The sequence below is a fragment of the Stegostoma tigrinum genome, chromosome 2 (genome assembly GCF_030684315.1).
Source record: "Stegostoma tigrinum isolate sSteTig4 chromosome 2, sSteTig4.hap1, whole genome shotgun sequence".
Taxonomy (NCBI): Eukaryota; Metazoa; Chordata; class Chondrichthyes; order Orectolobiformes; family Stegostomatidae; genus Stegostoma; species Stegostoma tigrinum.
Genome location: NC_081355.1, coordinates 20,302,502 through 20,314,590, shown reverse-complemented (window position 1 = coordinate 20,314,590; position 12,089 = coordinate 20,302,502). Strand labels below are relative to the sequence as shown.

Here is a 12,089-nt window from a genome sequence, read left to right as displayed (position 1 = left end):
CCTCCAAGACACTGAGATTTAAAAAAAAATTGGTGCTGAATTTCAGGATCAGCATGAAAGTGTTAATTTTGATTTACTATCAAGTGGACAGCATGGTGGCTCAGTGGTTAGCATTGCTACCTCACAGCTTCAGGGGCCTGGGTTTGATTCCAAGCTTGGGTGACTGACTGTGCGGAATTTTAACGTTCTCTCTGTCTCTGCACGGGGTTTCCTCCAAAAGATTTGCTGGTTAGGTGGATTAACTTGTGCCACAGGCTCATTCCAGTACTGACAATTATGCAGATTTAATTAAATCAGAGAATGTGAGCTCTGTCCAGTTCTAAAATCAGGCCCACATCTTAAGCAACAGCTTTGATAGCTGTGTGAACTGCAGACTTTTGTTGGACTGTCCTTGTGTTGGTTTTCATTGTTTGACTAGAGTTCCTATTGGTTGGCAGAACAAAGACGTTATTGCACCAACTCAATGTAAGAGTACATAAAGAAGCACAGACAATCTCTTACAGTCACAGAGATGGGAACTGGACTCAATAATGCTATAAATAGCACCCTATAAACAGCTATAAATACAACAAAGAATAGCTAGGTGTTGGCAGGAGAAAATGGAGACGGTTCCATTTGGGATGCAAATAATCAAAATGGAGTAAGGCAGCCTCGTCAGTATACATACAGCTAGTTACAACTTGTGTCAGACAGATCAACAATGCGAATGCGAATACACACTGCAATTGTTTTTTGATGATTTCTCACGGATGAGTGTTGAGGTAGGTTAAGACAAAGTTAAAGGAAGACAACTTCAAGATGAAGTTATCCAGCACTTTTTAAAAATATAGCAAGGCAGTTCTGATGGGAGGTGGGGTCAAGAGGACGCATTGGACTGACCCAGGCCATTTCTGAAAGGCTGGATGTAGTGAAGGAAGTCGAACTTATGGTCAGTGCACTTTATAATTCAGCCCAGGAGAAAGTAAGGGAGCTTGCTGAAGTTAAGGTCAGAAGTAAACTCAACACATGAAGAAGACTGTAGAAGTTAGCAGGATTTATTTAGTTTCTGATATCAGACAGACAACTGGGAGCACTAACTGCTAGACAGCAAATGGACAGGTGGGAAAGAAGCAAGGATTGGTCCATTAACAACTATGCTTCAAGAAGAGGAGCTGCTTAGAAGCAATACATTTATTGTTTTGTGCCAAGGATGAGCGGAATCAATAGACAGCAGTGTCCACCAAGGAAGAGGAGAGAGAAGGAAAGTGGGAGACCCTGAAGTAGTCCATGATATTGAAGATGAAATGACACAGATTTGTCCTAAAACACCCAGGAATGTTTCTAAGTTGAATAGCATCACTGGGAGGGCAGAGTTGCATTGGAGGTGGTCTACAAGGAATGGTCGAAGTGTAGTTACAAAGGAACATGTTCGGTGATTTTGAAATGAGACACAATTGATGACAGGCAGCAAATGGATAAAGCAGAGCTGTCAGCAGAGCAGTGGGACCAAAGGAATAAAATGGAGAGGCAGTGGAAGCGAAAGGACATGGTTGAATGAAGAAAAGAATATTTTCTATTGGTATTTAACAATGAAGAGGACTTTGCCACGCTTTAGCAAATGAAGAAGCTGTCCCAATATTGCGCAATACAAGGAGAAGATTTAGAGAAACTGATGGAAACGAAAGTGATCAGCCACCTGGTTTGGATAGGATACATCAGAGATTACTGACAAAGGCAAGAATTGAAATTTCAAAGGTATTGACCACAATCTTTCAATCCTTCCTTGAATACAGAGTTAGTGCCAAAATATTAGCAGATTACAAATGTTACACTTCTTCAAAACAAGGGAGAAGGGTAAACCTTGACAACTGCTAGTCAGTTTATTCTCAGCAATGGAAAGCTTCTGAAAACAATAATCCTGAAAAAAAGTCTTGTTTGATGAAGCATGGGTTTATTATTGGAAAATCACATTTGACTTACTAATTTGACATCAATTGAGGAAACAGAGGGTGGATAAGGACAGCTTAATTGATACTTTTTTCTGAACTTTCAAAAGGCTTCTGATAAATGATCTCATAATAGGCTATTTAGCAATATTGAAGCAAACAGTAGAGGATGTAGATACAAGATTGCCAAACAGAGGCTGCAAGGTGACATACAGGCAACTTCTAAGATTCAAATAAAGGCCATTGATTTTGATGTACACACTGACTTTGATTTGAAGTACAGGGCACAATTTCAAGATTTGCAGCTAATATGAAACTTAAAGGTGTTGTAAATTGTGAGAATGGTGGGAACAGACTTCAAGAGGGCAGACTGGAGGAAATGGTCAGATACATGACAGCTGAAAGGCGTAATGCATTACAATTGAACAAATGAGGTGAATTATTAGATACATAATGGAACCATTTTATAGGTGATTTAAATTGGGGGGTGGTGGTAGGAGTAGATGTTGAGGATAGGGATAGCCTATTGGTGTCTGTAAGTGGCAGGACTGACCAACAGAACAAGAAATAAGACATATAGGTATCTTGTACACAATTAAAATTGGATCAGTGCAAAAACCAGGTAAGTTTTTTTTGTAAAAGTCCATTGTTTAGTTTCAGCTGGAATAAGGAAGTCCAATTCTGGTTCTGTTTAGGAAAGACATGAAGGCTCTAAAGATCTACAGAGAAAACTTAATGGAGTAGGTCCAGGAATGAGAAAAGTATAGTTATGTGGATTGACTGAAGAAGTTACTCTTTTTCTTGCTTTAAAGCACAGAAGGGTGGTGGAAGATCTGATAGAGATATTTAAAAATTTCTCCAAGTAAATCCAAGATGTTTCCATTTGTGGCTTTGCCCATAACCAAAAAGGTACAGACTTAAGCAGAGAGATGTGGAACTGATTTTTAAGATCTGACAAATGGTTGGAATAAAGAATACACTGTCTAGTAGAAGGTGAAAACACAAACTCAAGATAGTCTTCAAAGTGAACTTAGAAAAAGGGAGGCAATGGCTGAATGGTACTATCTCTAGACTGTTAATCCAGAGATCCAGGTAATGTTCTGAGGACCCATGATCAAATCCTAACATGGCCTAGGGTAAAGTTTGAATAAAATGTGGAACCTTTGTAATTTTTGGGGGGGAAAAACCTACCTGGATCACTGAAGTCCTTCAAGGAAAGAAATCTGGCCTTCATGTAACACCAAACCCATAGCATTGCGGTTTACTCTTAACTGCCCTCAGGGAAACTAGGCATAGGCAATAAATGCTGGCCTTGCTTGTGATGCCCACATTCAAAGACTTAGAGTATAAATACTTTGAAAGAGGAAAAAATGCAGAGTTTTGGGGTAAGAGCAGAGCAGTGAGACCTGTTGAATTGCTTTGAGAGAGTTTTGAAAGGCAAATTGTCTCGTTCTAGCAAACAGCCAGCAAGAACAGGGTGCAATAATGATGATTCTGAAGATGGGAAAACTGATCACAAAAAAAAAAGCCATGCACAACAGACTTGAATCAAATGCAGTTTATACGTATGAGAAACAATTCAATTTTCTATGGAGCCAGTTTAAAACCACAGAGCTGGAGAATTTTGAAACTTGAACATGAAATTCCCATCATTTAGACTGTGATTTATAATGAGAAACAGCTTCCAATCTGGAAGAAATTCAAAGTCAAAATTCAACTTGGATTTGAGAGCTAATGTATTTCTAAAAGAAAGCCAAATCAGGAGGTACTGATAAAATCTCTCCTTTATACACACAACAAAACCTATGCAAATACCATATCGCCTCTCCTTCAGTGGGATTTACAAATGTTTCACTGTGTTGCATTTGCTTACAGAAGTTTAAAAAGAAATGACAAGATCCAAGATATCAATTGTTTTATATTTGTTTCCTCTTTTGTCTATTATTCTTCTAGTTTATGCATTTCTACTATAACCTTTTCTATTATTTTCTATTTCTCCATTGTTTTATTTCTGTTTACACTCCAAATATGCTACCTTCCTTTACAAAAATTATAAGTAGCAGAATCAACATTAAAACTCAATGTCCTGGCCAACATTTATTCCTGATTAAAATTGATGTTATCTTATTATTACATTGCTGTTTATGGGAACTTACTGTTTTGATGTTGAAGCCAATTTACTTACAATTACTACATTTCTCAAGTACTTCAGTGGCCACATTGTAAAGTCATACAAACATGGCAATGGCAGAATCATCTAGATTTTAGGTATTGTTTAACAAATATTCGTTTGAACACCTGTGCAAACGCCATACTTTCCTCACATATTGCCATAAGTTCTTTTACAGCCAACAGATGGGACCAATGAGAATCCTGTTTAATGTCCAGCAGTCCCTCAATACTGCAACGTTAGTTTTTTCGCTCAGGTCTCCGGGATAGGAATTGAACTTACAACATTCTGAGGCAAGCGCAATACCAATTGAATCACAGCCAACATTCAACATGGAGATAGCAAGAACTGCAGATGTTGAGTGAGCTATAATGCCACTGCGAAGCCCCCATTTCTGAAGAAGGGTTCCTACTCAAAACGCCAACTTTTCTGCTCCTCTAATGCTGCCTGGCCTGCTGTGTTCTTCCAGCTCTGTCCAGGATTGTCTAACACTCAACACTGGTTTCTAGTCACAAGATCAAAAACTGGCTGTGGCTAAACATGCATTTTGTTACTGATGGATAATACATTTAGGGTCCAAACCCAAAATATACAAACAAAATCTGTAATGACTCAGCTTGATAAGCCAGGAGTAGCTTGTCCATACAAACTAGTGCAAGCCTACATGTTATCTCAGGTCTCTTGAGTTGGTACAGTAGCAGAAGCAGTATTGTAACTGGTACATTCACCAGTGTATTAAAGAAAGAGGGCAAGTAAAAATCAAGACAGGGGTTTGGGTCTTAACCATTCCGTGACCTTTATGAAGTGCATAGATGGGGGGCACCAATCATAAATGTCATCAGATTGGGCCATAACATATCAACAGTCAAACAGTCTGCAAACATGAACAATGGGCTCTCAGCTGGAGTACCAGAGACAAATAGCCATTCTTTTAAGCAAAGCCAGGAGGTAATTCTCCCAATTTTCCCTAAGAACCTGAAGGTGGGGAGGATAAAAAGTCTGTTAATATCAAAAAAATACAAACAAACGTTTAAAATAAAATCTATGCCTACAGTATTTTAATATATAGTCTAGATTTTTTGTTATTTACCCTGAAGGAAGAAATAAAAGCTGGCTTCATTTAAAGTCGTAACGTTATGGTATTAGAGAGAAAACGTACTCAGAGCAGTGCCTGTTACTTTGGAAATAATTTCATAAACTAAGGATGGTGCATACCATTGAGGGATGTGAAGGAAAAATACAGGTGATTCAACTGGTATTTACAATCCACTCTATCATATTTCATTTGAAAAGAAATTATTTCTGGGATGTGGGCATCACTGGCTGGACTAGTGTTTATTGCTTACTCCAAGTTGCCCTTGAGGAGGTGGCAGTTTTTATTTTAAATGGCTCCCATCCATGTGCTGTAGCTAGATCCACAATGCCATTAAGGAGGGAATTCCAGGATTTTAGACCCAGTGACACTGAAGAAAGCTGATATACTTCTAAGTCATGATTGTGATTGGCTTGGAGAGAAACTCACAGGTTCTCCTGCCCTGTCTTTCCAGATGGACATGGTGTCGGCTTTGAGCATCATTGACTTTCATAAGGACCATAGGTATCTCTTCTCATTTAGGGAGTGGAACAATTGTTTATCCTTATGTAGTTTGAGAGCCATCATTCCACAAGTTTGGGATAAGGCCTTTGAGTACTACCATGGCAGATACAGGACTATTGGAGTAATTCATTGTAACAGTCTTGCCATTATCCAACTGAGCTACCCAATATCCCCAATCCCAAATAGACCAGCCCTCCCCTGCTCAGAGAAGTTGCTAATGGACAGCCTCAATTGGGTTCAGTTGTGAAGAAAAAGATAAATTGTCGATCAGTCTATCAGTGTTTAGGGGGAAATGGAAATTTTAGAACATCAGATATTGAATACAAATTTTTTTGCTTTGCATTCCATGATGATAGGCATAAAGTGGGTTCCAATTAAAGAGAGGCTACACTTCTTCCACAATTCAACAAGCTTACTCAAATGGATAGCTATACTACACATCAGGATGATTGAAGGAAAAATCCCCATCAAAGTGGAGTCTTCAAGAAGAATAAAAAGAAGTAGAAGGCCTAAAACTAACAAGACAACTGCTCATTTTGAGGACAATCAACACTTAGATTGAATGATCTTTTTGTTTGGGTGTTGTAGTTCCTAAATGTGCCATATGAATTCACCTACAGGTTGTTCCCCTTTAATAATACATACCCCAAAAGACAAGTTACTCAGATTTTTTGTACAGAGCTTTTATACAGTTCAGTAGACAAAGTGTCAAGTTTACTATGATTTCAGCTACGGCCTTCTTTAGTCATACTTCAGTGTGTCTATGTGAGAGTTCTGCATGCCTTCTATTAAACTTCACTGATTACATCTTATAAAAAAAGTCAAAACACTTCCATTCTACAGTTAATATGTAAACAGACTGGCTTTAAGACGGCCAAGCCATTCTTGACTAGTTCAACTTCCCCACCCCACAATGTTATTTTGGGGGCAGCAGACCAACTTTTGTATGAAAGCAGCAAGACATCTTTCTCCAATCTGAACCAATTCAAACACAGTGCTCATTGCCAGGTGATAAACACGAAAATTAATGCTTTCAGAACAGACATATCATGAAATCGGTTGGCATCATTATCAAAAATGGTTTGGTGATCAGGTTGCTTCAGCAAGGAATAAACATGTCAGTGTGCAATTAATGATGAACTATATTTACAGTGCTAAACATTTTCCCATTGTGTCTCGCCTTTTTTTGGTATTTACCTACTTCTTATCCTCTCAGATCACTGGGCATCTGCTTATAGGTCTTGCAAAGTATGCAAATCTAAAGACAGAGGGTTTGGAGAGAATGCTGGGGGTGGGGGGCAGTGGTCAGTGAAACAGAGAGAGGAAATCAAAAATGTTAGCCCTACAAATGTTGCTTTTCTCCCCCCAGTTTGTAGGTAAAAAGTAAGTAACTTTATTATGTCTGAACATGTACAAAATTAAAACAGACCCCTTCTAATACATTATCCAGCCTTTCATGAATGTGCAGTGTTTAGATATGGAAATAGCACAGGGAGAAGTTGAGACGGGCCCCACACAGACATGTATCTTAAATTGCATATCTGCAATTTAAATGATCCTGAGATCATTTGTAATTTCATTAGTTTTATTGTATTTCTGAGATATTATTTATTAAATAGTAACTTGGGTGGGGAAGAAGACGGCAGCACAGTGGTAATGTCATGAACTAAAAATCCAGTGAGTGTGACTAATGTGTTGAGAACATGAGTTCAAATCACATCATGGCACTAAGAGGAATTTGAATTCAATGAATAATATCCTGAAAACAAAGCTAGTGTCAGTGACTGTGTCTGATTGACTGTCAATGGTCGTAAAACACCATCTAGTGCCTTATTTTACTGCCTTTTGAGAAGGTATGGTGCCATCCTTACCTGAAGACACACAGCAGTGTGGTCGACTCTCTCGATTCAATTCAAAGGCAAACAGGCAACAAATACTGGCCTCATCAGCCACCAATGGAAGGACACAGAAAACAAAAGCTGCTGATTCCCAGGGGAAGCACTGCCTCGTTGTAGAACTGAGACATCTGCCTAGATGTTGTCCTGTCCTTATAGCATGTTTAGTGGGTTCAAACAGGAGAACGTGCCCAAGTCACCTCTCAGCTAAATCTTCGCCCCCGTCCGAACTTCAGCCTCAATGGAAAGAAATCAGTCGAGGTTTGGGAATCAAACCTTGACGTCTCCACAACACAAGCAGCGACAGTGGCCAGCCCAAACTCTGAAGGCTGCAGTGGGCGTAACAGACGTGCAGATTCATGTACATTTTACGGATTTCACCTCCCCTGACCCCACCTCCCCCCCACCCCCGGTTACAATACACCATTGGCGATATGGCTGTCACAATAATATAAAGATGTACTGGGGAAAGTTTGCCTGTTGCAAGGGGACCTTTTTGGGGAAGGTGTTGGGGGTTGGGAAGAGGTCCTCATTTACATTTCGGAATTCCCTTCCTGGGGGGTTCAAGTCAATTACCGTAGAGAAGGGTCGGTATCCGCGCAATTTCGCTGGCTCCAGGATCCCAACCCCCGTTGTCTGGCGCTCAAATTCCTCTAAGCCCCGACGGTTCAGGTAGGCATTCACCACGAAACTGTCTCCTGCAAACACAGGTCCCAGCAGGGATGGAGGGGATGGGGGAGGGGGAAATGGAGAGAGAGAGAGAGAGAGAGAGAGAGAGAGAAAGGCAGGAGGGTGAGGGGGATGGAGGAGGGGTGGGGAAGGGGGTAAGGAGGAGGAGGGGGGGGTAAGGAGGAGGAGGGGGTGGGGAAGGTGGAGAAGGGGTTGGGGGGGAATGGGTGGGGAAGGAGGAGGAGGGGGTGGGGGGAGGGGATGGATGGGTGGGGGTGGAGGTGGGGGAAGGGGAAGGAGGGGGATGGGGGAGGGGGAGGAGGGGATGGATGGGTGGGGGGAGGAGGGGATGGATGGGTGGGGGGAGGAGGGGATGGATGGGTGGGGGGAGGAGGGGATGGATGGGTGGGGGGAGGAGGGGATGGATGGGTGGGGGGAGGAGGGTGGGGGGATGGTGGGATGGATGTGGGTGGAGGAGGGGGCATGGGGTGATGGGTGGGGGGGAGGGGTGATGGGTGGGGGGGAGGGGTGATGGGTGGGATGGGTAGGGGTGGGGGGAGGGTGGGGGATGGGTGGGGGATGGGTGGGGGATGGGTGGGGAGGGGGGATGGGGTGATGTGGGGAGGGGTGATGTGGGGAGGGGTGATGTGGGGAGGGGTGATGTGGGGAGGGTGGAGGGTGGGTGGAGGGTGGGATGGGTGGGGGTGGGGGGAGGGTGGTATGGGGCGGGAGAGAGGAGGGATGGGGGGGACAGAGGAGGGAGCGGAGGTAGGAGGGATGGGGATGGGGTGATGTGGGGATGGGGTGATGTGGGGAGGGGTGATGTGGGGAGGGGTGATGTGGGGAGGGGTGATGTGGGGAGGGGTGATGTGGGGAGGGGTGATGTGGGGGGAGGGATGGGTGGGGTGGGGGGAGGGATGGGGGAGGGAGGAGGGATGGAGGAGGGAAGTGGGGGAGGAGGGAAGTGGGGGAGGAGGGAAGTGGGGGAGGAGGGAAGTGGGGGAGGAGGGAAGTGGGGGAGGAGGGAAGTGGGGGAGGAGGGAAGTGGGGGAGGGAGAGAGGGAGGGGGGAGGAGGGGAGAGGGGAGGAGGGGAGAGGGGAGGAGGGGAGGAGGGGAGGAGGGGAGGAGGGGAGGAGGGGAGGAGGGGAGGAGGGGAGGAGGGGGAGGAGGGGGAGGGAGGAGGGGGAGGGAGGAGGGGGAGGGGGGAGGGGGGAGGGGGAGGGGGGAGGGGGGGAGAGGGAGGGGGGGGAGAGGGAGGGGGGGGGAGAGGGAGGGGGGGGGAGAGGGAGGGGGGGGGAGAGGGAGGGGGGGGAGAGGGAGGGGGGGGAGAGGGAGGGGGGGGAGAGGGAGGGGGGGGAGAGGGAGGGGGGAGGGGGGGAGGGGGGAGGGGGGAGGGGGGAGGGGAAGGGGTGGAGGGAGGGGAGGGGAAGGGGTGGGAGAGGGAGGGGGAGGGGAAGGGGTGGAGGGAGGGGAGGGGAAGGGGTGGGAGAGGGAGGGTGATGGAGGGTGGGAGGACGGATGGAGGGAGGGACGGTGGATGGAAGGAGAGTGATGGAGGGAGAGAGGGCAGATGGAAGGAGAGAGGGCAGATGGAAGGAGGGAGGGCGGAGGGAGGGTGATGGAGGGCGGGAGGGAGAGGGAGGGCGGATGGAGGAAGGGAGGGCGGATGGAGGAAGGGAGGGCGGATGGAGGAAGGGAGGGCGGATGGAGGAAGGGAGGGCGGATGGAGGGAGGGTGATGGAGGATGGATGGAGGGTGGGAGGATGGATGGAGGGTGGGAGGATGGATGGAGGGTGGGAGGATGGATGGAGGGTGGGAGGGAGGATGGAGGGCAGTGGTTGGAGTGAGGGGGAAGAGAGAGGGAAGGAAGGAGAGGGGAATGGAAGGAGTGAGATGGGGATGCAGGAGGGATGGGGATGGAGGCAGTGGGAAGAGAGAGAAATGAAGGGAGGGAAGGGTTCGGAGGGAGGGAAAGTGTCAGAGGGAGGGAGGCGGGCAGATGGAGGGAGGGGCAGACAGAGGGAGGGGGAAGGAATGAGGGGCATGGAAGCAGTAGGAGAAGGGATGGGGGGAGGGATGGGGGGAGGGATGGGGGGAGGGATGGGGGGAGGGATGGGGGGAGGGATGGGGGGAGGGATGGGGGGAGGGATGGGGGGAGGGATGGGGGGAGGGATGGGGGGAGGGATGGGGGGAGGGATGGGATGGGGGGAGGGATGGGGGGAGGGATGGGATGGGGGGAGGGATGGGATGGGGGGAGGGATGGGGGGGGGGGAGGGATGGGGGGGGAGGGATGGGGGGGGAGGGATGGGGGGGGGAGGGAGGGATGGGGGGAGGGAGGGATGGGGGAGGGAGGGATGGGGGAGGGAGGGAGGGAGGGAGGGAGGGAGGGAGGGATGGAGGGGGGGAGGGAGGGAGGGGGGGATGGAGGGAGGGAGGGAGGGAGGGATGGAGGGGGGGAGGGAGGGATGGAGGGGGGGAGGGAGGGATGGAGGGGGGGAGGGAGGTATGGAGGGATGGAGGGAGGGAGGGAGGGAGGGATGGAGGGAGGGATGGAGGGAGGGAGGGAGGGAGGGAGGGAGGGAGGGAGGGAGGGAGGGAGGGAGGGATGGAGGGAGGGATGGAGGGAGGGATGGAGGGATGGAGGGATGGAGGGAGGGGGAGGGAGGGAGGGAGGGAGGGAGGGATGGATGGAGGGATGGATGGAGGGATGGAGGGATGGAGGGATGGAGGGATGGAGGGAGGGAGGGAGGGAGGGAGGGAGGGAGGGGGAGGGATGGAGGGAGGGAGGGATGGAGGGATGGAGGGATGGATGGAGGGAGGGAGGGAGGGAGGGAGGGAGGGATGGAGGGAGGGAGGGAGGGATGGAGGGAGGGAGGGGGAGGGGGAGGGATGGAGGGAGGGAGGGGGAGGGATGGAGGGAGGGGGAGGGAGGGGGAGGGATGGAGGGAGGGGGAGGGAGGGGGAGGGGGTGTGGGAGGGGGAGGGAGGGGGAGGGGGGGGAGGGGGAGATGGGAGGGGGGGGAGGGAGATGGGAGGGGGGGGAGGGAGATGGGAGGGGGGGGAGAGAGATGGGAGGGGGGGGAGAGAGATGGGAGGGGGGGGAGGGAGATGGGAGGGGGGGAGGGAGATGGGAGGGGGGGGAGGGAGATGGGAGGGGGGGAGGGAGATGGGAGGGGGGGGAGGGAGATGGGAGGGGGGGGAGGGGGGGGGAGATGGGAGGGGGGGGAGGGGGGGGAGATGGGAGGGGGGGGAGGGGGGGGGAGATGGGAGGGGGGGGAGGGGGGGGGGAGGGGGGGGAGTGGGGGGGAGGGGGGAGGGGGAGTGGGGGGGAGGGGGGAGGGGGAGTGGGGGGGTGGGGGGGAGGGGGGGAGTGGGGGGAGGGGGGGAGGGGGGGAGGGGGGGAGGGGAGGAGTGGGGGGGGGAGGAGTGGGGGGGGAGGGGGAGGGGGGGGAGGGGGAGGGGGGGGAGGAGTGGGGGGGAGGGGGAGGGGGGGGAGGAGTGGGGGGGAGGGGGAGGGGGGGGAGGAGTGGGGGGGGGAGGAGTGGGGGGGGAGGAGTGGGGGGGGGGAGGAGTGGGGGGGGGGAGGGGGGGGGGGAGTGGGGGGGAGGGGGAGGGGGGGGAGGGGGAGGGGGGGGAGGGGAGGGGGGGGAGGAGTGGGGGGGGGAGGGGAGGGGGGGGAGGGGGGGGGGGGGGGGGGAGGGGGGGGGGAGGGGGGGAGGGGGGGGGGGAGGGGGGGAGGGGAGGGGGGGAGGGGAGGGGGGGGAGGGGGGGGGGAGTGGGGGGGAGGGGGAGTGGGGGGGAGGGGGAGTGGGGGGAGGGGGAGTGGGGGGAG

General features: G+C 50.1%; 1 protein-coding gene across 2 annotated transcripts in view; it reads right to left on the bottom strand.

Moving 5' to 3' along the window:
- Positions 1 to 12,089, bottom strand: part of nkd2b (NKD inhibitor of WNT signaling pathway 2b) — a 124,122-nt gene that overhangs the window by 110,161 nt on the left and 1,872 nt on the right. For both annotated transcript variants that reach the window (XM_048560950.2, XM_048560960.2), the window contains exon 3: positions 8,164 to 8,285. In XM_048560950.2, the coding sequence (XP_048416907.1) occupies positions 8,164 to 8,285 (122 nt within the window). The remainder of the gene's footprint in view (positions 1 to 8,163; positions 8,286 to 12,089) is intronic.